We start from the raw sequence: 27,717 nt of genomic DNA on the forward strand, positions 1-27,717 counted from the left end.
TCCAAGGGTGTGGAGACAAAATTTTCTATTGAAAATCATGTCTCCAAGGGTGTGGAGACAAAATTTTCTATTGAAAATCATGTCTCCAAGGGTGTGGAGACAAAATTTTCTATTGAAAATCATGTCTCCAAGGGTGTGGAGACAAAATTTTCTATTGAAAATCATGTCTCCAAGGGTGTGGAGACAAAATTTTCTATTGAAAATCATGTCTCCAAGGGTGTGGAGACAAAATTTTCTATTGAAAATCATGTCTCCAAGGGTGTGGAGACAAAATTTTCTATTGAAAATCATGTCTCCAAGGGTGTGGAGACAAAATTTTCTATTGAAAATCATGTCTCCAAGGGTGTGGAGACAAAATTTTCTATTGAAAATCATGTCTCCAAGGGTGTGGAGACAAAATTTTCTATTGAAAATCATGTCTCCAAGGGTGTGGAGACAAAATTTTCTATTGAAAATCATGTCTCCAAGGGTGTGGAGACAAAATTTTCTATTGAAAATCATGTCTCCAAGGGTGTGGAGACAAAATTTTCTATTGAAAATCATGTCTCCAAGGGTGTGGAGACAAAATTTTCTATTGAAAATCATGTCTCTAAGCGTGTGGAGACAAAATTTTCTATTGAAAATCATGTTTCCAAGGCTATGGAGACAAAATTTTCTATCGAATATGTCTCCAAAGGTGGGGAGACAATACTTTCTATCGAAAATCATGTCTGTAAGGGTGTGGAGGAAAAATTTTCCATAAAAAATCATGTCTCCTATGGTGTGGAGACAAAATTTTCTATCGAAAATCATGCCTTCAAGGAAAAAAGAAAGAAAACGGAAATTATGATGAAAAAAATTATTTCAGTATTTACCATTGAATTCTTAGATTCTCTCATCCAAATTAAATGACGAACACTGGCTGCAATTTCGGCCACTAAACCAATGAAGAAGGCCAACTGAATAGCTTGGGCCAGATAGAGACCTGTTTTGAAACTGAAAATTAAATCTGGTTACAAATGGCTAATTTTAAGATTCCAGAAAACTTACTCATCCCTGGTGTATTCCGGATAGGGAAATTGTTTGGTAAAATATTTCAAATTATCAATTTCGAAATTATTAACGTCTTGATTTTGGGAACCAAAACTTGAGAACAAATCTGCCAATCCTTGGCGTTTTTGACGTTTTAAAACATCCCCCTCGCCTAGGTTTTGCGACAAATCATTTGAAAAGTTGGGGAGTATTGTAGTGGCTTCGGAATCCATGGATTCTGTGGTTGTTTCGCCCATTGTGTCCTCCGTGTTGGGTAAAATTGTGGTTGCATCCATTGGAATGCCCGAAACAATCGAAGATATCATTTCCTTATTGGGAGCCGCTGTCGAATTGGCATTTTTGGTATTGTTTGAATTTGTAAACCATTCATCTTCCTCCTCCTCATCATCTTCGTCCTCGTCTTCCTCTTCATCACCGGTTTCAATTTCCACATTGAAAAGCGGTCCACTTGGCGGAGGTGGTGTGGGTTTGGCCAAAATTCCCAGCTGTTGTAGTTTTTCCTTTTTATGCTTTATTATGGCCATATCAATGGAGTGTTTAATCTGCACAAAACCTCGATGATATTTCAAATCAAGCAACATTGAACCCCCTGGCCCTGGGAACCAGAAACGATTCCTATTCTCAATTGTTGGCTGGGTATTCTGGGTATCCATGTGCAGTTTATAGGAAACATTTTCCGTCTCCGTTTGGTTGAAATAAATTGCGGCATAGAATAATCTGCGTTGATTCAAATCGAAAGCATGACGTCTCAGCTCATCTTCCGTATCGAAGGCAACAAAACGATCCACTGAGAGGCATTCCAATAGGTTCTTAACGGTATTTATGACATCATAGACAACAGGATCGGTACGTATGCGATTGACAACATTTTCAACTTCATCCAAGTCGAACTCATCACCAATCAACTTGCGAACGAAGGGAGATTTTGCCAAGGCCAAAAGAGAATCGAAGGCTTCTTGAAAGCTACCCGGCTGTTTCAGTTTGGTGAGTATTTGTTGAAAGGAGACGGACAACATTTTCAAACGATTGAATTCTTCAAATGTGGAATTGGACTGGAAATGGAAATAAAATGAAAAATTTGAATAGAAAAATGTAATCTAACATTAGCCCACTTACCATGGCCATAATTGAATTGGTATCCTCAGTATTTGGGGCAAAGAGAATTTTGCCCTGAATAATTGGCTTCACTACATCCCAGGTTATTTTGCCATAATTCGAGCTGGTCACATCCAAATAGAGTTTTTTACAATAAGGTGCTGTTGGGTTGGAGAAAAATAATTAGTGACATGGTAAAAATGGATAAGACAGAAAATAAGTATGTACGTGGAATATAACACTGAGCACCTGCAGACACGTGTCTCGGAGTTCTGAAAGCTTACATCGCAAAGTTATCTAAATAGAAGGGATAAGTTTCCCCCTCATCTACACTTTTCGATTTTCGGAGTAAGATCCCTTAGAAACCGTTGGTTTATAGTATATACAGTGGTGGCCATATCATATGCAACTGAAATCTAACCTTTACCAAAAACCGTGAAAAATTTTTCTGAAAACAAAATTATGCAATTATTTTTTTAAATATTATTTTTTATTGCTTGTAGTTTAAGAAAAAAAACATATACTCCATAGATATTCAATTCATTTATAAAAAAAATTAGAAAAAGATATTCAGTCTTATTATTAAGTGGCCAAAACATATGCAACTAATTAAATCGAGCTCAGTAAAGTGCAAATAAAATTAATATTTTGTTGCAAATCCGTTGTTGTCGATTACAGCCTGACATCTTCGAGGCATTGACGCTATAAGATTGTCAATGACGCTTTTTGGGATTGATTTCCAGGCATCTTCCAGCCGGCAAAATAAAAAATCTAAACTTGTACAATTTTCTCGATCAATTTTTTTTGTTTACGATTTTCCACAGATTCTCTATTGGGTTTAAATCTGGGGATTGGGGTGGCCATTCCATCACCGCAACTCTATTATCGGCAAACCACGATTTGACCACCTTCGAAGCGTGTTTGGGGTCGTTGTCCTGTTGAAAGACCCACCGCAATGACATATTATATTCTGCGTATGGGAGCATTACCCTTTGCAATATGTCTTTATACATAAATCTATCCATAATACCAACAATTCTGTGCAGTGGGCCAACTCCGGCACCAGAAAAACAACCCCACACCATTATATTGCCCCCCCCCATGCTTGACCGTTTTTTTACAGTAACGTGCTTCGAGTCGTTTTCCTTCTGGTCGCCTTACATAGCACATGCCATCGCTACCAATTATGTTAAATTTGGACTCATCACTAAATAATATAGTTCTCCATTTACTCTCTGTCCAATTTATATGAGCTTTAGCTAATTCCAAACGCTTCTTCTGGTTTCGCTTCGATATCAGTGGTTTTTTTGCAGGACGTCTTGCGCAGAGGGAGGCTTGTAAAAGTCTTCTACGGATGGTGCGAGCAGAAACTGGCAACTGAAATCTTTCCACTATCTTAGAGGAAGATATAAATGGGTCTTTTTTCACGTGTCTGATTATTAATTTGTCCGTCCGATCGCTTGTTTTTCGATTTCGACCACCACGGTGTATAACAGAGACTTGTGAATTTTTTTTGTAATTATTAATGATGCGCGATATGGAGCTTTTATGAACGGTATATTTCTCGGCAATACATTTCTGTGATAATCCAGAAGGATACGCAGTCACAATTCGTTGTCTGAGCTCAAATCCAAATTTATCGCGTGCCATTTTTGAACAAACTCTGTTTTAGCTTTGTGAAAAAACAACGCAATAAAAATGTGAAGGTAGCTTTAAATCTCTTTACGCAGTGTCTCTAGATAATAATAAGAAGAACAATAGAACAAAGGAAATTGTAAAAATGCCGTTATTTAAACCAAATATATAAAGTTGCATATGTTTTGACCACACCAAATTTCATATTTGTCAACAAAATACCTGTGAACATAGAGATATAAACAAAAGCTGCACATTTTGATAATAATTTGAAATCGTATGAAAGTAGTGACTATAATTAAACCATCTTTATATACTTCGTTGTGAAATTTACAAATTTATATAGCCTTTTAACGTAGATGAATCTAAGTTGCATATGATATGGCCACCACTGTAGAGTCTTCAGAAATATTGCAGATAAAAATACGGGGACTATTTTGATTGAAAATGTTAACCCTCAAGCGATTCAACCTCAGGGGTCTTTTTGGTCCTTTCTTGAAATTAAGTTGAAGTCTCCCATTAAATGTGGTCGTAGCAAAAACAAAATTATTTGTCAGGTGGGGCCGACTATATGAACCCTACACCACCATACATTTTTAAAAGAGCTCCAGTACCACCTATCAGCCTTTAGAGCAGTTATAGTTTGCTTTCAGAGGGAACTATGGGAGGCATATCCAATTCTGAGTCGAGTTTCACTAAATTTTACGGAGACATTTTAATCTTTTAAACCAAATAACATTGCTATAGAGTGCATGATATAACTTCGGGAAGGGTTATATCCAAAAAATATATATCGGAGCCGAGTTCCACAAAATGAAAACCACAATAAATCTGAAATCGGGTTAAAAATACATATGGGAGCTATATCCAAATCTTAGCCGATCTCGATAAAAATTGACAAAGGTATTTCCGAGCTCTATAAGATATCTGGTCCCAAATATCATTCTTGTGGAGTGCATCTTACGAATGTGAGGGACTTAAACACCAAATCGGATGAAACATATATATGGGAGATAAAGCTATATCTGTACCGATTTTCTCCAAGTTTGATGTACTTGCTTCTGGACTGAATTCAGTCGGATGTACTAAAATTCTCAACCAATCTTGATAAAATTTGGCAGAGGTATTTCGGGGATGTATTTGGCACTTGGTACCAAATATCATTGTTGTGGAGTGCATATTAGACATGTGAGGGACTTAAAACCCTAAATCGGATAAAAGATATATATGGGAGCTATAGCTATAACTGAACCGATTTTCTCCAAATTTAATGTACTTGCTTCTAGACTAAATTTGGTCAGATGTACCAAAATTCAGGTCATTAGGACATTGGACATTTGGCTCACAATTAACCCGAAATCAGTTGAAGATATATATAGGGGCTATATCTAAATCTATTCCGACGATCACCAATTTCAGTAAGATTCGTCCTTGGGCCAAACAAATATTATTTGCACAACTTCATCTCAATCGGATAATATATGCGACCTGTATTTTTTTCACAAGAATACATGGACGGACTGACATGCATAAATCGACTCAGAAAGTGATTCTATGAAGATCCTCAAAAGTAAGTATGGGTCTATCTTGCTTCCTTCTCCTTGTTACTAACAAATGCACAAAGACATAATACCCTTACCACAATGTGGTGTAGGGTATAATAATTTTTAAGACACCGATACACGTGGTTTCTATTTTTAGCGCTTCTTTCATAGTCTATTGAGTTATTTTCTGTATTTTTTTTTTTTTTTTTTTTTTTTTTTTTTGCACAGAATTATCAAATTTAAAAATATATGTTTTCTTACTTGGCATTGCATTCAATTCATCATCATTGGATTTACTGAAATCTTCCGATTCTAAGATATCCGAAACCAATGGTATTGTATCAATACTGGGGAACGGGTGACCGCAAAGTAAATTGCCAGCCTTGACAAATGTTTCACGACCTAAAAGATATTACAATTTAAAATTATAATAATATCCAATAAGAGTTTTTGGTGAAGTTGTTTCCAAATCAAAACTTACTTGAAAATAATTTCTTTATATCAAAGCTACCATTGAGTGCTTTCTCCACATCTGGTACCATGCTAATGACTTTCTCAATGTTTGCTAAAAATTTACACAATTACTTTTTAGATATTATATTTAATTAAACATTAGCAGTTCTTACTTCGTATCTCACTAAAATGTGCATTTGTGACAATCGCTGTAACGGCATTGATAAAATTCGCCTTTTCCGGTAATTCGATCAATGCATTGAACATTCCGTCATCGTTGATAACAATTTGGACTACATCAATGATTGGCTTTAAACTGAAAAAAATATATTTTTTTAATTTATTTGAAAAAGAAGAAATGTAATACTTGAATTAACTCTTGTTTTTCCAGTACGCTTCTGATCTAAATCTGATGCGAATGTAATTACAAACCGATTCTATTCGTTTAATATGAGATGTATAGATGATTTACAAAAATGTTTAACTTTAAATTATTCTTTTTCGCCTCTGACTAAGTTAGAACTATTTCAAGTACTCCCTTTACTGAATTTATATGCTTTTTGCATTTTTTTTCTAAATTTTGTGGCGGTTGTATGAAAAAGAGTGGACTCATTTGTTCCATTTTCAAAATTAACTTAAAAGAGCTAAAAATATTGTGATATGATAAGTTTGTTCAATATTGAACATTTATTTCCCATTTTCGAGTGTAAAAAAAGGGTGTTTTTTTAAGCTAAATAGAACTTTAAATTGTAAAAAGAAACACAAAAAATTAAACTTTGATGAAACTTTTTTATTTGTTTCAGTATACTCTGACAAATCATCGTGAATAGACTCACACTTCAACAACGCTACGAAATTATCCAAATTTGCTTTGAAAATCAGGCTCTAGAGCAGTTGGCAAATGACCCGTTGTTTTATCGCAAAATTGTGTTAAGCGATGAGGCGCATTTTTGGCTTAACGGGCTTATTAATAAGCAAAATTGCCGCATATGGAGTGAGACCAATCCACAAGAGTCCCTACACACTCCATTACACCCAGAAAAATGCACCGTATGGTGCGGTTTTCACTCTGGTGACATTATTCTTCAAAAATGAGTCCGGAGCTCGCGTTACTGTCAATGTAGATCGTTACCGCGCCATGATCAATGATTTTTTGTTTAAAAATATGGATGACATTGATCCGGAGGAGATGTGGTTTCAACAGGATGGCGCTACGTGCCATACGGCGAACTCAACTATCGATTTATTGAAATCAAACTTTGGCGATAAGTTGATTTCGAGAAGTGGACCTGTCAATTGGCCTCCAAGGTCTTGCGATTTGAAACCTCTACGTGAAGTCACTGGCTTATGCTGATAAACCAGCAACAATTGACGCCTTGGAGGCCAGCATTGTTCGTGTTATTTGTAACATACGGACAGCAGTGCTCGAAATAGTGGCCACAGATTGGACGCCCAGAATGCACTTCGTCGTGAGCACAAGGCAGTCAGACGAACTGATGGACACCGCTAAATCGGCTCCAAATGGACCTAGGACGTCCAAAAAGACCTAGGACGTAAAGAGTTTACCATTATCTCGCCATATAACTTCCTTCTAACAGATTCCAACAGAGAGCCAGATTTCTTTAAGTCGACTAAGAGTTTTATGCTGATCAAAAAATATAGTTTATGGAAACGCTTGATCTGTTCCAGAACTGCAAGAATGTAAAAATGTTTACTACAATAACCGATTTTATCTTTATGGTATCGAAAAAATATTCAAAACTAATCGATTCTTGCAGGTTCTGGAACAGAGAATATAATGAATATTTTCAGGTATTTGTTATGAAATTCAGATATAATATCAAAATTTCGGCGTCAATGTAAAATTAAAGTGAAATGTAATTCGAATAGGCTATTACTTCTCTGACAAAAAATGTCTATACGAAAAATATATAGAAGTTTGTATGCCTAATGATATATCAAAATTTCGGCCCTAAAAATTGAATCTCTTTTTTTATCATCTACCTTAAAAAGAAGTGTGTATTATGTTTTTCATTTTATTTGTAGCACCTCTAAATATTGGTCGTAGACCACATAAACGATCAGCATAAAATTCTAAGTCGATTTAACGATGTCAGCCTGTTTGTCTGCCTGTTAAAATTACAATACAATGGTATTGAAAATGACATATATCGGAAAACGTTTCCTGTAGCCCCCATATAATAGTACCTCCCGATATTCGGTATTTCGATGATTTTAGTCACATTTGTCCATAAAATTGTCCCAATGAAATGTTTTTATATGAATTATATGTTTTGAAAATTCATAAATTCCAATTAGCATTACTTACGGTGCTTTATCCAAATATTCATATTCGTCATAGACATCCGTACTTTTGCAATTGTTCTCAATGGTACAAATGTACGACAACATCCCGGGCAGTGTATTGCGAGCTGTGGGCAATTGTCGTGTCGGAAATTGGCAGGCATCATTGTGGACGGGAGTGAATTTCAGGCGAATCAAATAGGGCAGCAAGAATATGATCATGGGCCATATAACTTGTAAGCAAATTAGCCACTGAAAAACACGAAGTAAAACAATTAATTAAAATTTAATTATTTATGGATAAATTTACATACCTTTAAACGCCATCTCACAAGAAAATCCTTGCGAAGAATGGCCTGAATTTGACTTAAACTGATGGTGGCCTTAAGGAATTTCATGGCTAGACTGTTTCGTGTTGTTTCCTTTTAACCAGTTCTAACCAAACTTTGGTAGTGGCTCTTTAGAAGAGGTGGAGAATTTTTGGTAGTTTGGGATTTTCTCCGGCTGTTGATGTTTACATATTTTTAGCCAAAAAATTTGTTCCCTGGAATGTGATGTCCTTATAAGCTTTGTGATGATTGCTGGAAATAAAATAAGGTGAGAATATTATAAATATCGCCTACAGAGAACGAAAATATTACTTTGACATACATAACAATTTACAAATGTGGTTATAAAATGTAACATCCCTCAGCCCACCCCCACCCCCCCAAAAAAAATATCCTTCGCTAAGAAGGACATTTTGGAAGGGGGGCATGGTGGGGCGAGTTTATCTCCCAGAAATGTTGCAAAAAAGACAAATTTAATTTATTTTTTGTGTTTTGTCGTTAAAATAAACTGAAATTATAATTCAGGAATCCATTTTTTCTTTAATTTTTAAAATTCTATTTTTTAGGTTTCATTGTTTTTTAATTCTCCTTTTATGACACAAATTCCAAAAATTTCAGCTGATATATTTATTAATACCAAAAAAATGTGTTTTATTTGTACGCCTGTATTTGCATGTCTGAATATAAATATTGTTCTGTTGTTTGTATCTTTATCGGAGCATTTTCAAAGCGTTTTAAACACATATTTATATTTTGTGTTGCTACAAAGCCCCGTTTTAATAGAAACGTTTATAAAATAAAATCGCATTGTTGTTAACGTTACCCGTTCCGTCAATCAAATTCTAGTACAACAAATTATACAAAATTGCTAACAAAAAACATTCCACCCGATTAAAACAGATCAAATGTCGGTTGCGGTCCCTTTGCCTACGGATTTTTATTTTTTGTCAGGCAAAGAAAATTATTGAAATGTTGCGCATGGATAATATTTAATACACATTTCATAGCAAATAAAATTAGGAATTTTATATATATATTAGTTTTGTTTTGTAGAACATTAATAGATACCTGATTATATATGTATAAATGTGACTAAATGTAGAATTTTTATTAAATTATTTTAATTTTTTATTATTTTTATTTTTTAATTAATTTTTTTTTATTTTATTTTTTTAATTTTTTAATAATATAGATTTTATAAACATATATTTTGACTCCCTTAAAACAACTTCTACCTACCGATATGCGGTATTTTCATGATCTTAGCCACATTTTTCACCGGGATTATGCCAAATTTGATATTTAGAGTTCTGTGATTGAAAATTGCTCATACATCCCTATATTTGGTATTCTGAAAATTGTTAATTTTAGCTTAATTTTTCAATGGAAATATATTCTTATCGAAAATTTCGGTATTTTAATGATTTGTATACAATTTTTTTTTAACGGAATTGTTTAAAATTTAGTTTTTAAGTTCGTAATGGATACCACCTCATATAACAGGTCTACGTTTTCGTTTAGGCTACTAATGACGGTGCCTTCCGTCTTCTTTTATAAGCATACTAGAAAGTCAACGATACTTTGTCAGCTCACTCAAAATTCACAATTTTGTTCACTTAGACAAAATTTTTCAATCGAAACATCATACATTGTACTAAATTTTCAGACTTTCAAGTATTAATATATTATTGAAGTTCTTCTTTTTCCGAAAGAATAATAGGAAATGTCTACCTTTTACAACAAAAAGTCTTATAAATTATTAGTAAAACCATTGTACAATGGAAGCACGTTTAATTTTTTTGTCCAAAACTATTTCAACGTCTCATATATAAACTCATGGAATCAACAGTGACCTCAACATGACATTTCAGGATTTCAGATCTATCTCTTCACCCAGTGCCACATTTAGTATTATTTATTGCTTTTCGTACGCTTATAGTACATATTTCCAAAAACTCCTCCATATCCCAACCTCACATATCAACAGATACCTCAATATCAAATTTCAGGATTCCAGCCCTAACACTTGGCCCAATACCAAATTTCGTACCATTCATGCTTTTCATACGTATTATACGGACGTATTTCCAAACCAGCGCCAAATCCCAAACACATATACCATCAGTAATCTAAATTTCCAAAACTACCGACATATTTCCATGCTACAACATCAGCAGCGACCCTTATACCAAATTTCAGATTTCAAGCACAATCAGTTCATCCAACACAACATGCACTTGTAGTACACATTTTCGAAATCACCTCTTTATCACAAACCTACAATCAACGGGGATTAAAATACAAAATTTTAAAATCCCAACTTCATCCTTTCACCATGTACCGAACTTTTCCAAATTTAGTACCTCCCATACAAAATGTCGAAATTTTCAAAAAATATACCTTCTGCACAGAAAGAAAAAAGATAATCCGATATTGCTTCAGTTTTCGATTGTCTTGAAATTTCACATATCTCAATATTTTTATCAACCCGAGGTCTGCTGCTAAGATGGAATATATCGATCCATTCCTTCTGGTACCTCACACACAAAAAGTCGAAATTTTCAAAAATATTTTTTGAACAGAAAAAGAAAGGATAATCCGATTTCGCTCCAACTTTGCAATTCCAAATATTTCTATCAGTGCTACGTCAGGTGCGAAAATGAACAATATCGGTCAGAGTCAAAATGTTGAATAATTACAACTCTTATAAAATTTGATTTAAGAGTCCAATTGTCTTCAATTTTCACACATCGCAATAATTCTATTAACCCAAGTTCTGTTGTTAAGATGGAATATATCGGTCCTCTCCTTCTGGTATTTTGAATATCCATTAAGCTCATAAAACGCGAAATTAACATCCGATTCCATTTAGACTTGGTACATCTGAATATTTCTATCAACACAGGATCTGTTATAAAAACGGTAGAGATCGGACCATTCCTTCTGGTACCTCCCCCACAAAGGGGTCAAATTTTTTAATAACCAAAACGTTTATAAAATTTGAAATAAGCATCAGGTTCTCTTTACATTTCACACATTCCATTATTTTCACTAACAAAAGATCTGTTTTGAAGATGGGACATATCTCTCCTGTAGCTTCAAAATAGATACATTTATTTCCTTCAATTATTAAAATAAGCAACCTATTTCCTTTATTAACTTCAACTGTTTACTTATTTATTTCATAGTTGCCGCCTTATTTATTCAAATATAGCTGCCGCATTGAAAAGTAAACCTTAGAAGCTACCGTTATATTTGCAAAGATTTTGAAGATCAAAATGCAAACAAAGGAAGCTATTGTTTATATTTGTTCTTAGAATAAGTACTTGTAGACAATACTATGTGTGTCTATGTATGTAATTCCTTCTAATTATTATTATTATTATTTCAAAAAAATCTTAAGAATTATTCTATTATTAAACACAAAAACCTACTACCAACTGAGTTGAACCCCCTCAACTAAGAAAGGAAGAAAAACTAAAACTGGTTTTACACAGCACCGCAACTAATAGTTAAGTGCATATAACGATTGATGATAATTAATTGCATACAAATATATGTATCGTATCTGCTTCTGAAAACAACAACAACAAAAACTCCAACAATAAAAAACATTTATTTTTGTAATCACTTCTATTCGATTACTACAATAGCAAAACCGGCGATTTTATCATACTGTTGTTATTTCTCGTTGTTGTTGTTGTTGTTATTTTTTGCACTGACCATCGCTTGGCTAACAACAACAACAAAAGCAACAATCAGCAATAAGCTCCAATCATACAACCAGCCAACCATCCAACACGCTGGTGTGAATTGAAATGTGATTAATTAATAAAATACATCGTACTACGGCACAAAAACAACAACAAATAATCACTAACAACCAAACGTTATTTCGCCTCATCAAATTGTTGTTATCTACTGCCAATTTGTGGCATAGAATTGTTGTAGACAAATGAATGATGCATTAAATCGAAACAAAAATTGAATTGTTTCAAGCAATTTTCAAATTTATTGATAAATGGATAGAATACTTGCACTCACATGCCTCGAAATTGTCATCGAAAATGGTCATAATTTGTTTTTGGAAATCGAAACGTGACTTTAGACTGTTTTGGTTTTTCGAGATTAAAAAAATAAAGGACAATATATAGATAAGGTTGAAAAAAACTTCGGGAATTCCTAAATTGCACATGTTTGTCTAGAAGAGAAAATTTTACTTAAATAGAAGAGAGATTTTAAATCCACCCAAAAAGAGAGAAAGGGAGCCATTATTCGGTCTTCTTAAACGTACAGGGTGAGATAAAAAAGTGCGACAAAGTCAAACGCCATAATTTTTACATTATTTTTTTTTTTCATTTTATTGAATGAAAGAAAAAAATGTTGGAAATAGTATCAAATTTTAGAATAAGTTTAGATTTGTTTGAATTGGTAACCTTTTGCACGATGTATGGCCTTCAAACGGCCAATGAAACCATCAAACGCTGCCCGGATGTTGCTCTGCAGTATTTTGGCCCAGGCGTCTCCGTCGATCCAGGCGTCTCCGTCCATCCGTATGTCTGTCTTTCTTGCTGGCTGGTGTACACGATAAGGGAGTATCCGATTTGTTCCAAACTTGGTAATATTGTTATCAAACTAAGATCGAGTTCGGAGATGGCAAAATGTTCACAGAAAATAATTTACCTCATGGGACAGGAAAGAATCATTCAATTTTGAGCAAATATCGCAAATTCCAATATTTTTATCAGTGTTAGGTCAGCTACATAAATAAAATATATCGGCATACTCCATCAAGTACTTCCCAAACAAAGGCAAAACATGTTGAATAATTATAATTCTTATAAAATGTGAAATAAGAATGTGATTATCTTCAACTTTCGCACATCTTAATATTTTTATCAACACAAGATGTAGTGTGGAGTTGGAATATATCGGTTTACTCTTTCAGGCACCTCCCCCAAAAAGAGTTAACATTTTAAATAGCCGTCTCTTTTATAAAATGTGAAATAATAGTCCCATGGTCTTCAAATTGCACACATTTTTTACAAACTATTTTACCAACACTGGAACTGGTATCAAGATTGGGTGTGAAGAATATTAATGAAGTTTGGAATGAAGGACCACGTTTTTTTTAAAAACCGTAAAATACTCGTATGTACAATTTTGAATGCATATAAAATCAAAAGGGGTAACTAAGCGCACAGGGTTCAGCTATTATATAATATACATTGTGGCTGCTCATATAATGTTCTGTCACCAGAGGGTTCTACAACCCATTACAAACTCTTTATACTAAAATTCTGTGCCATCAAAATAACGAATATCGATAGAAGGAATCGTTATATGGAGGTTATACGAAAACGGTAATTTTCATTGGTCATTTTCAAAACAAGCTACCCTAGACATAATTCAAAACCTATACCTAATTTTAAAACTCTACATCTAATAATAGTGATTTTAACATACAAACATCTTTAAATCGAGTTGATCGCAAAGACCTAAAACCTACTTTACAACAAATTAGTCAGATCATAAGTCAAATCTACTCTGTTTTCATAAAGGACTTTAAACCCTATAGTCCCCCAGATTCTAATCTAAATTAATTTCATTGGTTGCTATTTTGCAAAAACAACAAAAAAAGTGAACCGGAAATAAAATTCTATATAATTTGCTATTAATTGTTTAGCAATATTTGACAGTAATTTTTAGAAGTAGAGCGTAGAAAAAAATTTGAAAATGAAAAAAAAAAATGGAATTGTTAATAACTCTTGTGAAGTGGTTGGTGATGGCTGTAGCAATTATAAAACTGAACTGAAAGAGTTGTGGTATAATCGTTTTCAGTTGGAAATAAGTACAACGAAATTAAGTTTGGCTGAGCCGTTTATTGTTAGACCGATCGTGGAGCGCTGATTGATATATACCTTAAAAAATAGCAAAGATCTCTCTACCGAGAGCTCTATAACAACAATGCACAACTCAAACAAAGAGACGAACAAGGCTACATCGACATAGAATTGTAAGTCGCTCATGAATATATATGTATGTCCTATGGAGTCTCTGACACATTTTTCGTGGTGTTGTAGTCGACACAAAAAAGCACCGTTGAATTTCTAAATGCAAGTAGTACTCATGCCAATTCCTTTTAGAAATGGGTTATTCCGTATTAATTTGCTGGAATATATATTAATCAAGTGAGAAAGCGACCGGGCCAAATTTTGAATAACCTCCAACATTTGAAAAGAATTAGCACATTTTTAAAAAAGGAAAATCGTTGAAAATTCTTTTAAATCATAACAAGCACAAAAGCTGTAAGCTCTGCCCGGCCGACTTGTGAATAGAATACCCTATCTATACGACGACGTGGACCTGCATAGGCGATTTTTATCATAAGCCATTACAATATTCAAATGCGAAACCTGAATTCGGTAAACAATGTCGCTAAAATCCTCAAAATACAGAATATCGGGAGGTGCCGTAATATGGGACTATACGAAGGCAAGGCCCACGTCTTCGTATAGTCCCCACATAACATACATTTTTCTGTCATAGGCTGTAGTATCCATTACGGACTTCGAATACCAAATTTTAAACAATTCCGGTGAATAATGTCGTTAAAATCATCAAAATACCGAACATGGGGATGTACCTTTATATGAGGGCTATAAAAAGACGTGGACCTTCACAGACAATTTTTGTCATAGCCTGTAATATCCATTACGAACTTCAAATACCAAATTTGAAACATTTCCTGTGAATAATGTCGCTAAAATTATCAAAATACCGAAAATAGGAAAGTACTATTATATGGGGGCTATACGAAGACGTGGTCCTGCACAGACAATTTTCTGTTTTAGGCTGTTGTATCCATTACAAACTTCAAATGCCAAATTTTAAATATTTCCGGTGAATAATGTCGCTTAAATGATCAAAATACCGAGTATGGGGAGGTGCCATTATATGGGGGCTATACGAAAACATGGACCTGCACAGACAATTTTCTGTCTTTTTTTCTGTTGTAGTATCCATTACGAACTTCAAATACCAAATTTTTTTGTTTTAGGCTGTAATATCCATTACGAACTTTAAATACCAAATTTGAAACAATTCCGGTGAATAATGTCGCTAAAATCATCAAAATATCTAAAATAGGGAGGTACCATTATATGGGGGACATACCAAGACTTGGACCTACTTGGCCTATTTTCAATACCAAAAGTCCTGCAGACATAATATACATTTGAGTAAAATTTTATCAACCTACTTCATTTATCTTGCAATCTTATAGCAAATTAAGCTCAAAATTGTGACCAAAATACCATTTAAGACTTAAATCTGTCGGTTCAGTTGTATGGGGACTATACCAAAACGTGGACACATAGCCCATTTTCAATACCAAAAGTCTTGCAGGCCTAATACATATCTCAGTTAAATTTTATCAACCTAAAGTGATTTCCGCAGACAGACGAACAGATATTATGCTGATCAAGAATATATATACTTTGTGGGGTCTAAAATGTATATTTACAGGTGTTACAAATGGAATGACAAACTTACAATGGTGGAGGATATAAAAATATGAGATGACTTCAGAAACATTGCTGTAAACATTTCCTTACATGAGAAAATGTTAACAATTCATAATGACAACAAAAGTTAATTTTTTCCAAATGCGCAGATTTTTAAATATACGAATTTACATCATTTCAGGATTTTGTTTCAGAACAGCGACACAATTAAAAATAATTTGGGTTTCGATACAGGTTTGTTACAACCTAATTGGTATGCAATAATAAAAAAAGGTATTAACCGAACACAATGACGCACAATTCGAAGCCGAAACTTGTACTCAAACAAGCTGAACGGTTATGTGACATGAGTTCACTGATGTGACAAAAAAAAAAACACAAAAGGTGAGAGAAAGACAAATAAATATATGTAGTTATATAAAATTAATTAATAAGTATTTAATAACATAATATAGAATGTTAGTTTTTTGTTTAAAAATAAACAATAATTACTACATTATGTTATTAAAATTAACATCATAGTTTTGTGGATTTTTAGCTCATGTTCAGAATAAACTCTTTTGAACCTAAAAATATGGAAAAATATTCTTTGCTGGAATATTCCATTTTGTAAATCGTTAATAATAGCAAATAAAATTACATGTTAGTGATTGTGTTTAGAAATTCAACAAATACGTCACAAATATACTCGACCCAACCGGTAATTGTCCCCATTCAGAGTTTAATCGTTTGCCTTGTAGGAAGTTTCCACTGAACAAATTGCAAACAAAAAACCCCAGCTATGGTCTTTTTGTCATTTTTAAGTATCTGAATTTATTTGAAAAGTGCATTGCCCTTTTGTGAGAACAACAACCACAAGAAGCTTAAAGACGAAGGAAGACATGTTGTTTTACATGAAATCATTAATAAATTGTCGAAGGAGGTCACATAATGAAAAAACCACGAAATAAATAATGGTATCTCAATGACTAACTCGATATTCAATACAAACGGATTAATATATAAACCAGTAAAGAAAGGACAAAAAGCCGACTATATGACACCATTTTTATACCCTCCACTACACATAGTATGGAGGGTACATTAAGTTCGTCATTCTGTTTGTAACTCATCGAAATAATAATTTAAGACATAACAAGACGTAAAATGTTGCACAGATCTTTTTTTTTTTTGGTCTGCATATAGGTCTTTTGGTCTGCATATAGGTCGAAGATGGATTATATCGGTTCCCATATAGCGGTGCCTCTCTATATTTGGTATTTGAAGATTGTAGCCAAATGTTTCAATGGAATTGTCTGAAAATCCACACAGAGAGTTCCTTTGGAGTACTTTACCCCCTGGAAGGGTGCTGTTTATATAGGTCCACGATATCGCATGTCCCACAACGGCACCACCCTTTATTCGGTATTTTGAAAGTCATCAAAATTCAAATGGAATTATTTGAAAATCTACACAAGAATTTCTTTCTAAGTACTTGAACCCCTGGAAGAGAATTGTCTGCATAGGTCACCGATATCGTATAGCCCAGACCACAACAATACCTCCACACAACGATACCTCCCGATAATATGAATTTTGATGGTTTTTGGGGATATTATTCACCGGGTTTGTTTCAAATTTCATATTTCCTAATGTGTACTACTGCCAATGCCAAAAAAATGCGTATGCAGGGCCACGTCTTCGTATTGCCCCCATATAACTGTGCCTCCCTATATTCGGTATTTTGATTGTTTCAGATTTCATATTTGAGGTTCCTAATGTACTACAGCCTATGACAGAAAATTGTCCAAGCGCAAGTCTTCGTATAGCCCCCATATAACGGTATCTTCCTATATTCCGTATTTTAATGACGTATTTAAAATTCCTAATAGGTACTACAGCCTGCGACAGAAAATTGTCTATGCAGGTCCAGGTCTTCGTATAGCCCCGATATAACGGCATCTCCCTATATTCGGTATTTTAATGATTTTAGCGACATTATTCACCGACTTTTTTTTCAAGCTTCGCATTTGAATATTGAATATATAATGGCTTATGATAAAATTTGCATATGTAGGTCCACGTCTTCGTATAGACCCCAATATAACACCTACAGGTTCAGATGAAAAAACGGCAACTAACTTCAGACTGCTGTCATTTCTAAGCCACTCGTCCGACAGCTGTTAGAATTATATCAGTAACAGCTCATTATATTATTTACAAGCGTACAGAATCATTTTGGTGAGAAATTTCCAGAAAAAAAGTTATTCGTGATGGAATTCAAGCGTGATAGTGTGATTTCTTGGCTGGAAAACCACAAGTGGCTATCGTTAGAGCACTAAAGGATTTAAATGTGAATACATCTTTTGTGTCTCGTACCATCGCTAGTTACCGTGATACTGGTAGCGTAGCTCGACGTCAAGGAAGTGGATGAAAGAAAACAGCAACATCTGCAGAAATGGTTCGAAAAGTAAAAAAGCGATTTGATCGAAACCCGCTTCGCAGTGGCTGAAAAATGGCTCGTGAGCTGGACATATCGCAATATTCCATTCGGCAAATATTGAAAAATGACCTCAGGGTTAAGCCTTACACCGCAACAAAAAGAAAATAGACTCAAAAGAACTAAAGAGTTGCTTCGCTTGGCCGAAAGTGATGAACTGCCGAATTTAGGTTTCTCCGATGAGAAAAGGTTCGTTGTCCAGGAGTTTGCAAACAAAAAAAAAACTGATCGTATTTACTTGCCAAAGAGGTCAGCTGAAAATGTGCACCTTCGGTTGGCCACCAGAACTCAAGCTCCGTTCATGGTGATGGTGTGGGCCGCCACAACAGCCGAAGGTCGCTCTCCGCTCGTATTAATCGACCGTGGCATCAGAATACGAAAATACTTTGGTGGGTGGAGGGTTGGGCAAGCAAACTTTTTGGTCGCAGACCTTGGACATTCCAACAGGTTCCTCGCTTCATTTCCAGCGCACAATGGCCAACAAAAGTCCCCAAAATCGGATACCAATCCGTTGGACTATTGTATTTGGAGTATTTTGGAAAGCAAGGTTGGTACTAAAAAATACCAAATTGTCGATCACCTCAAGCAAGCACTTCCCCGGAAATGGGCCAAAATACCGCAGAGCAACATTCGGGCAGCGTGTGACGGTTTCATTGGCCGTTTGAAGGCCATAACAACAAACAAACAACAACAAACGAACAAATCTAAACTTATTCTAAAATTTGATGCTATTGCCGAAATTTTTTGCTTTCGTTCAATAAAATTAGAAATTATGGCGTTTGACTTTTTTATCTCACCCCGTATTCGTTTTTCTGTGATTTTAGCGAGATTTTGACACCGGAAATTTTGCAAATTTCGTAGTTGACTTTCTTAAGGGATACTACAGTCTATGACAGAAAATTGTCTATGCAGACCCAGATTTTTGTATAGCCCTCATATAACGGTGCTTTCCGATATTGGGTATTTTGATGATTTTATCGACATTATTCACCGGAATTTTTACAAATTTCGTATTTAAAGTTCGTTATGGGTACCACAGTCTATGACTGAAAATTGTCTATGCAGATCCTGGTCTTCGTATAGCCCCCATATATCTGTACTTCCCAATATTAGTTTTTTTTTATGATTTTAGCGCAATTATTTACCCGAAATATTTCAGATTTCATATTTGAGGGTTTTAATGGGTACACCTGTCTATAACAGAAAATTGTCTATGCAAGCGCGGGTCTTCTTATAGCCCCCATACATCGGTACCTTCCAATTTTCGGTATTTTGACGATTTTTTTTTTCAAGTTTCGCATTCGAATATTAAATATATAAAGTTGCCTATAGACCCCTATATAACACCTATTTTCGGTATTTTTAAGATTTTAACAGAATTTTTACCGGATTTTACTTTTTGAAAATTCTTTCCAAATTGTGAAGAGTATTCAAAGTTTGGCCTAGCTGAACTTACTGCTTTTTATCCTGTTATTCCCTATGTGTTCCCATTGCAATCCGATTTTAATACTGTTTAGGAAATTTACTCTACCAATCGTAAAGGTCTTTTAACTTATAATAAATCCTATAATATATCCCAAACACATTTTTCTGTATTATTTATTTGCATTCTATACTCTCAGAACAAACTCCAAAAGAACAACCTTTGTAGAATTCCAATGAAAAAATTGACTAGGAAATCCCCTCCCATCAATTATGGTTGAAAGGGAAAAACAACTCTCTCGAAAAAAAAAAAACGTCACCACGTTTTCAGTTGACCTTGGAATTTGGCATATTAATCAAAGTAACAACAGGTATTTTTTTCTTCTGGCCCATACCCAGTGCCAGTCATAGCCGCCACAGTATCGACTCAATTGATTAGCATCTGCCTAACAAGTTTGGCAAATAAACAATGGAGACGAATAGCCCACCGACCTACCGACCAGACAAGATTATTATTAAATTCTGCTTCTGTCGTTGTCGCATTCATTCCTAGCGAAAGCAATGGACATGCAAAAGCAAAACGTTCCGAAAAAAACAAAAACAATAACAACAAAAAATAACAAATCTGAAATCTAAGATAATTATCAGTTAGGAGCTATCTAAGTATGCATGTACACAGTCAATGAATTTCCAAGAATATAATTGCGACATCACGATTTGCCAATGATGGAGTACAAGAAGAAGAAGAAGAAGAAGATACTAAAATTGCATTTTGACGACAAAAAGAAACAAAACAACTAAAAAAGCTGTAAGTTCGGCCCGGCCGAACTTTGAATACCCTCCACCATTTGGAACGAATTTGGCAATTTTCAAAAAAAAAAAAAAAAAAAAATAGAATCTATTAAAAATTCTGTTAAAATCCTAAAAATATCATTTGTAGCCATTATATAAGGGTCTAAACGACGACGTGGACCTGCATAGGCAACTTCTGTGATAATCCATTACAATATCCAAATGCGAAACTTGAAAAAAAAAATCGGTGAATAATATAGCTAAAATCATCATTATAGGGAGGTACTATTATATGTCGGATATACCAAAATATGGACCTACACAGACAATTCGTAATGGATACTGTGGCCTTAGGCTGCAGTATCCATTACGAACTTCAATTGCCAAATTTGAAACATTTCCGGTGAATAATGCCCCTTTAATCATCAAAATACCGAATATCGGGAGGTACTATTATATGGGGGCTATATGAAGACGTGGACCTGCACAGACAATTTTCTGTCTTAGGCTGTAGTATATATTACGAACTTCAAATACCAAACTTGAAACAATTCCGATAAATAAGGTCGCTAAAATCATCAAAATACCAAATATAGGGAGATACCGTTATATGGGGCCTATAAGAAGACGTAGACCTGCAGAGACAATCTATGCTGTAGTATCCATTACGAACTTCAAATGCCAAATTTGTAAGAAATCCGGTGAATAATGTCACTAAAATCATCCAAATACCGAATATCGGGAGGTGCCGTTATATGGGGGCTATACGAAGACGTGGACCTACATGAGCTATTTTCAATACCAAAAGTCCTGCAGACATAATATACATTTGAGTAATATTTTATCAATCTACTTCATTTGTTCGGAAGCTAGAGTGATATCTACAGACGGACAGACGGACGTACATCGCTAAATCGACATAGAATTTTATGCCGATCAAGAATATGTATACTTTGTGGGGTCTAAAATGTATATTTCGAGGTGTTACAAACGGAATGACAATTTTAATATACCCTCCATACTATGATGGAGGGTATAAAAACGTAAGCGAATTTGATGATAAAATTATAGACAAAATGTGGATGGCAAAACGGATGGAGAAACTTCACTGAATAGAGTGGAGACTTCTTCATTGGTAATTGGGGGTTGTTCGGTCTTAAGGTGACTCTGTCTTAGGTACCTTCGAATTTGCTCCTATGCCTTGGTCACATAAGCTACGATTCTATATGTTTTCGGCACATCTGAATGTTTGTTCATCCTTGGACAACAGAGTTTCACCTACGCCCCTGAGGTCCTATGGAAAATAGCTGAAAATTTTTAATGACTTTAATTGAAGTTATTTTCGGGCCACAATCGTGATGGCCACCATGGAAGATAATACTCTTGCAATTTTAATATTTTTTTTTTTAATTTTTTTACTGTCAATATTTGATCTAAAGGTGTTTATTTCGATTTGCCTGTATTGTATTACCGCTTTTGTCGTTTTGGTTTGTTGGCAAACCCCATTCGCCGTCGATAGCCATAGCCGATGGAGTCAATAAGTCATTAGGAACATTTGTAATTAGCCCCATTGTGAATCGGGGTGGTCGTCGTCGGTCGGTAGGTAGGTAGGTACATGGTAGGTACATTCTGTATTTTGTTTTTCTTTTGTCGCAGTTGACTGATTTCAATGAAGGTTTCATAATTATTCCGACAATTATGACAATAGCAATGACAACGATTATAACCTAACCACTTTTCGTTGGATATCTATTCCAATAATCAGCGATACTCAGTTGGTTGGCAAAACAGTTCTAGTTGGCAAAAAAATCAGCAACAAAAAAAAAAACAAATTTTCCGACAATTTATTTTACGTAATTATTTTGTTATTAATTTGTTGTACAAAACAAAACATTGATTCTTTGTTTGGTGCTTAACGCTTATGGCACTAACAGTCTCTTAAAAAAATAAAAACAAATACAGGATTGTTGATCTGATACTTCTTCAAATTATTTCAAAATATCCAAGGTTATTGCTCAAATATTCCCTCGAAAATAGTTAAAATAATCAAAGATTTTTAATTAGTTCAATAAAAAATATTTTAAAATATCCAATATTAATTTTTTAATGATCCCACAAAAATATTTAAGAAACCAGTAAAGAACGTCCAAAAATTGAACGAGGTATGATACCCTACATCACTATGCATATTAAGTAGAGCCACCCGTAACACTTATGTTGAGAATTTGTGTGAAGTCGGTCGTATGGCTATTGAGGGTATATTTCATTTGATATGGCCAAAACGTGCCTCATTGAAAGAACGGCCCTTAGATCCTAGGTCCCTTTGGACCAAATCTTCAAAGACATAGAAGTGTAAAGATAGGACAAGACAGAGTCTAAATATGGTAACCCTGTGAAAATACCTCTGTTGTTACGATATCATAACAACATACATAACAATGTTAACTGATTTAAACCGCTAAGGCAATGTGCAAATTTTCGGAAAGGCCCTTGGAATAGAACTTTGAAACCAAAATTTTAGATTTTTCAAATTTTTATTTGTTATTCGTTGTTGTAATTGTGGTTTTTATATTAACATGTCTCTGCCATGAACTGTTACTCTATGTATTGTAGACACAAACCATTTGTTCAAAATGCATTTTGTCTAGTCTTTACCATTTTAGGTCTTTGAAATCTTTTTCAGGACATTTCGAGTCATTCTAGCGATGTCCGTCCGTCCGTCCGTCCGTCTGCCTCTCTGACTGGTGCTCACGATAACTCTCGAAGGGTGTGTCCGATTTGATCCAAACATGGTACATCTTAAGATTATTGTCAAATCTAGATCGGGTTCGGAGATGGGTAATATCGGTACATGCTTTCTGGTACATCCCCCTCAAAATCTCAACATTTTCAAAGAAAATAATTTACTACACAGAAAGAGAAAGGATAATTCGATTTTGATCCAACTTTGCAAATCCTAATATTTGCATCAGTGCTAGATCAGGTGCGAAAATGGATGATATCGGTCCACTCCATGAAATAAATCCCCCACAAAGGGTCAAAATTTTGAAATATAATATGTGATGTAAGTGTCAGATTGTCTTCGAATTACACACATCACAATATTTTGGTTAACCCAAGGTCCGGTGTGAAGATGGTATATATTGGTCCTCTCTTTCTGGTACCTCCCCCACAAAAAGTCAACATTTTGAGTATTCCTAAAGTTCATAAAACACGAAATTAACATCTAATTCCACCTCACCCACAAAGGATCACATTGGATTAGCTTCAAATTTTGCACATACCAATATTTTTATCTGTATTAGATGAAGTATGAAAATGGAATACTTCGGTCCGCTAAATCTGTTACCTCACCCATATTTCCACATTTTCCAAAAATTTGCACATATCTCATATAATCTGGCACATTGTAATATTTATGTCACTCTTAGGTCAGATACGAAATGGTCAATATGGGGCAACCTCCCCCCAAAAGGGTAAGCATTTTGAATAATCATAACGCAAAGCTGGGGGTATAAATCTGTGGGCAAAACCAAATGATACTTTTTTTCTTCTTAGGCTTTATAACAGTTATAATTTGAAACCGACATAAACCAAAATATGAGAGGTATATCCAACGCTGAGTCGATTTCCACTAAATTTGACGGAGGAATTTCAATTTTCACCAAAATTCATCTTTTTGTGGACAATTAACTTGAAATCGGATGAAGATATGTATGGCAGCTACATCCAAATATGAACCGATCTCTATATAATTCGTAGTGAGGTTTCTATAATTTATATGATAGCTGGCCCAAATACATATTGTTATTGTGGAGTGCATTTTACGGCTGTGGGAGACGTAAATTAAAAATCGAATGGAATCGATTTTCATTCTTTAAGACTGAATTCGGTCGTATCTGCCGAAATCCATTCATTTCGAGCTTATATTAACTATTTGGTATACATAAACTTGAAATCGGATATAAAGATACGTATGGAAGCTATATCCAAATCTGAACCGATCTCGATAAAATTTTTCAGTTGTATTTGATATATTTTCCCGAATATGATTGTTATCGAGTGCATATAACCGCTGTGAGGAACAAAAATAACAAACCAAAGCTTTATCTGAACCAACTTTCACCCACATATAAAAGAGTCAAAAATTAGTCAGTGACTGACTGATTCATTAATACCCAGGCGGGTGTAAAAGCGAAACATTTCCTAATATTTTGTCCGAAAAAGGAAACAACTTGAATAATATATAAAACATTGGTTCCGTAAAAAATATTCTTTAAAAATCCACGCTTATGGCTCGAATGGTTCCTTAAAAAATATTCTTTAAAAATTCACGCGTATGGCTCGAATGGTTCCTCAAAAAAATATTTCTTTAAAAATCCACGCTCATGGCTCGAATGGTTTGTTAAAAATGTTTCGTTAAAAATCCAAGCTTATGGCTTCCTAAAATATATTCTTTAAAAATCCAAATTTATGGCACGAATGGTTCCTCAAAAAATGTTCTTTAAAAGTCCAAGCTTATTGCTCAAATGGTTCCCTAAAAAGTCCTTAAAAATATAGTCTTTAAAAATCCACGCTTACATCTCCAATGGTCCCTAAAACAGATTCTTTAAAAGTCCAATGGTTCCTCAAAATAAATTGTTAAAAAATCTTTCAAATTCCAGTTTTATGGCTCCAGTGGTAACTCAAAAATATTCCTTAAAAAGTCCTCAACTTTGGCCACCATGGTTTCTCAAAAACAAAAAATCTTTAAAAATCCACTCTTGTGACTCCAATGGATCCTCAAAAAATATTCTTTAAAAATTCACGCTTGTGGCTCCAAGGTTTCTCAAAAAATATTCTTCAAAAATACTCTAATGGATGTGAAAAAATATTCTTTAAAAAATCCTCGGCTATGAATCTTAAAAAAACTGGAAAAAATATTTAAAAAATGGTGGTATAAATCATTTTCTTTTTGGAAGTAGAACAAATATATATTTTTTTATAAAATACTGCGCTTGTGACTCTATTAGTCATTGAAAATATTCTCAGAAATGTATTGCTTTTAATCCAGATTTTTTAGGCGGTCACTGACCCTATCCCAATTTCAATTTTTCATATAGAAAAAAGTCCAAAGATGTTTAGATATTCATATACCCGTGTTTAATATGGCTCCAAAAAATCCAAGCCATTTGCCCCAACCAAACATGTTATAAACGCTGCATTTACGTAAGCTAATACTTTTAATTTAAGCAATTACTTTTAAAACACGTCCAGACACTGATGTGGCGTTGGCTATATCTCACCAAAAGAAATTGAATTTACACCCCATTTAAAATACGACACGATTTGTGAGCTCTGAATTCTAGACAAAAAAAAAACGAAAACCAAACCGAAAAATTAAAAACAAAATTAACTTCTAGCCAGACGCTGTAACAAACGTAACACAAAACAGCCAAATGAGTTTAGTGTGTCAAGGTCAGGTGAGATGTGTGTCTGAGTGTGAGTATGTCTGTGTGAGTTTTTCTCAGTCAATTTTGGATATGTTTGCCCCATCGGAGCTGAAATGCTAACAAAACAAAAAAGAAAAACATTTTCAAGAATAGCTTCTATTGAAAATGTTAAGTCATCGAAAGTGTCAATTAATGCGTCAATGTTTGTTTGATACAACTATCGAACAAAATCATATAGAAGATAAGGTTTTAAGGGAGATTTGGACTTAGTATGAAAACGTGTTAAATTAGAAATAATTAAAAAATCGTAAACACATAGTTTTTCACTTCTAATATATAAATTTTGAATTTAATTTTCTTAAAAAAATATAAAATATTAAATAAAATATTATACCTATTTTCTTAAATGTCCCGAAAAATTATTATACCTAGAGAAATAGTTTATTCTAAGATTTATAGTGAATTTTAGGCAGAATATTGTACCTTTTGACACTTTCAGTCAAAAATTTAATTTTTTGTTACTTTCATGCATCAGCATCACCGAGAAAAAATAGATTTAAAAAGTAGCAGTCGGTTTTGCCGACAGTTGTATACCATCAGTCAAAGTTCCAATTTTTTAAGATATTTTGGCTTGTGTTATGATTATTCAAATAGATTACCCTCTAGGGAAGGAATGGGCTAAGATTATCCATTTCGTATCGGTCCTAAATAAATATCGGTTCACTTTATATGAGATATGTGATCAATTTTAGAAAATGCTAAATTGTGCGTAAAGTATCAGATATAGTCGACCGAAATATTAAATTTTCATACATCTTCTAATTCAGATAAAAACAAGTAAAAAAGCTGTAAGTTCGGCCCGGCCGAACTTTGAATACCCTCGAGTACTAGGTACAAATTTTCAATTTTCAAAAAAAAAAAAATCCGTTAAAGATTCTGTTAAAATCTTAAAAATACCGAATGTAGCCGTATATTAGGGTCTATACGACGACGTGGACCAGCATAGGCAACTTTTGTCATAAGCCATTACAATATTCAAATGCGAAACTTAAAAAAAGCTGTTTATAATGTAGCTAAAATCATCAAAATACCGAATATAGGGAGGTACCATGGGGGTTATAAAACGTGGACCTGCACAGACAATTTTTGGCATGGGCTGTAGTATCTATTACGAACTTCAAATACAAAATTTGAAATAATTCCGGTAAATAATGTCGCTAAAATCCTCAAAATATCGATTATCGGGGGTTCCGTTATATGGGAGCTATACGAAGACGTGGACCTGCACATATATTTTTCAGTCATAGGCTGTAGTACTCATTACGAACTTCAAATACTAAATTTGAAATAGTTACGGTAAATAGTGTATCTAAAAGCAAAATACCCAATATCGGGAGATACCGTTATATAAGTGCTATACGAAGACGTGGACCTACCACACGGTCCATTTTCTGTCTTAAGTCGTAGTATTCATTACGAACCAATTTTTAAACCATTCCCGTAAATAATGTCGCTAAAATCATCAAAATACCGCATATCAGGGGGTACCGTTATATGGTGGCTATACGAAGACGTAGACCTACATGGCCCATTTTCAATATCAAAATTCTTGCAGACATAATACACATTTAAAGAATATATATACTGTGTGGGGTCTAAAATGTATATTTCGAG

General features: G+C 34.3%; 1 protein-coding gene across 3 annotated transcripts in view; it reads right to left on the minus strand.

The window, feature by feature from the left end:
* The window catches only part of LOC101899230 (glucosylceramide transporter ABCA12), a 54,677-nt gene that overhangs the window by 12,296 nt on the left and 14,664 nt on the right, over positions 1–27,717 (minus strand). For all 3 annotated transcript variants that reach the window (XM_020036471.2, XM_005182665.4, XM_005182666.4), the window contains 8 exons: positions 8,378–8,644; positions 8,089–8,315; positions 5,933–6,075; positions 5,788–5,871; positions 5,568–5,708; positions 2,149–2,288; positions 1,030–2,084; positions 855–975 (listed from right to left, as the gene is read on the minus strand). In XM_020036471.2, coding sequence (XP_019892030.1) covers positions 855–975; positions 1,030–2,084; positions 2,149–2,288; positions 5,568–5,708; positions 5,788–5,871; positions 5,933–6,075; positions 8,089–8,315; positions 8,378–8,461 — 1,995 coding nt within the window. In that variant the 5' untranslated portion in view covers positions 8,462–8,644. The remainder of the gene's footprint in view (positions 1–854; positions 976–1,029; positions 2,085–2,148; positions 2,289–5,567; positions 5,709–5,787; positions 5,872–5,932; positions 6,076–8,088; positions 8,316–8,377; positions 8,645–27,717) is intronic.

The sequence above is a fragment of the Musca domestica genome, unplaced genomic scaffold (genome assembly GCF_030504385.1).
Source record: "Musca domestica strain aabys unplaced genomic scaffold, Musca_domestica.polishedcontigs.V.1.1 18, whole genome shotgun sequence".
In the NCBI taxonomy this organism is placed as follows: domain Eukaryota; kingdom Metazoa; phylum Arthropoda; class Insecta; order Diptera; family Muscidae; genus Musca; species Musca domestica.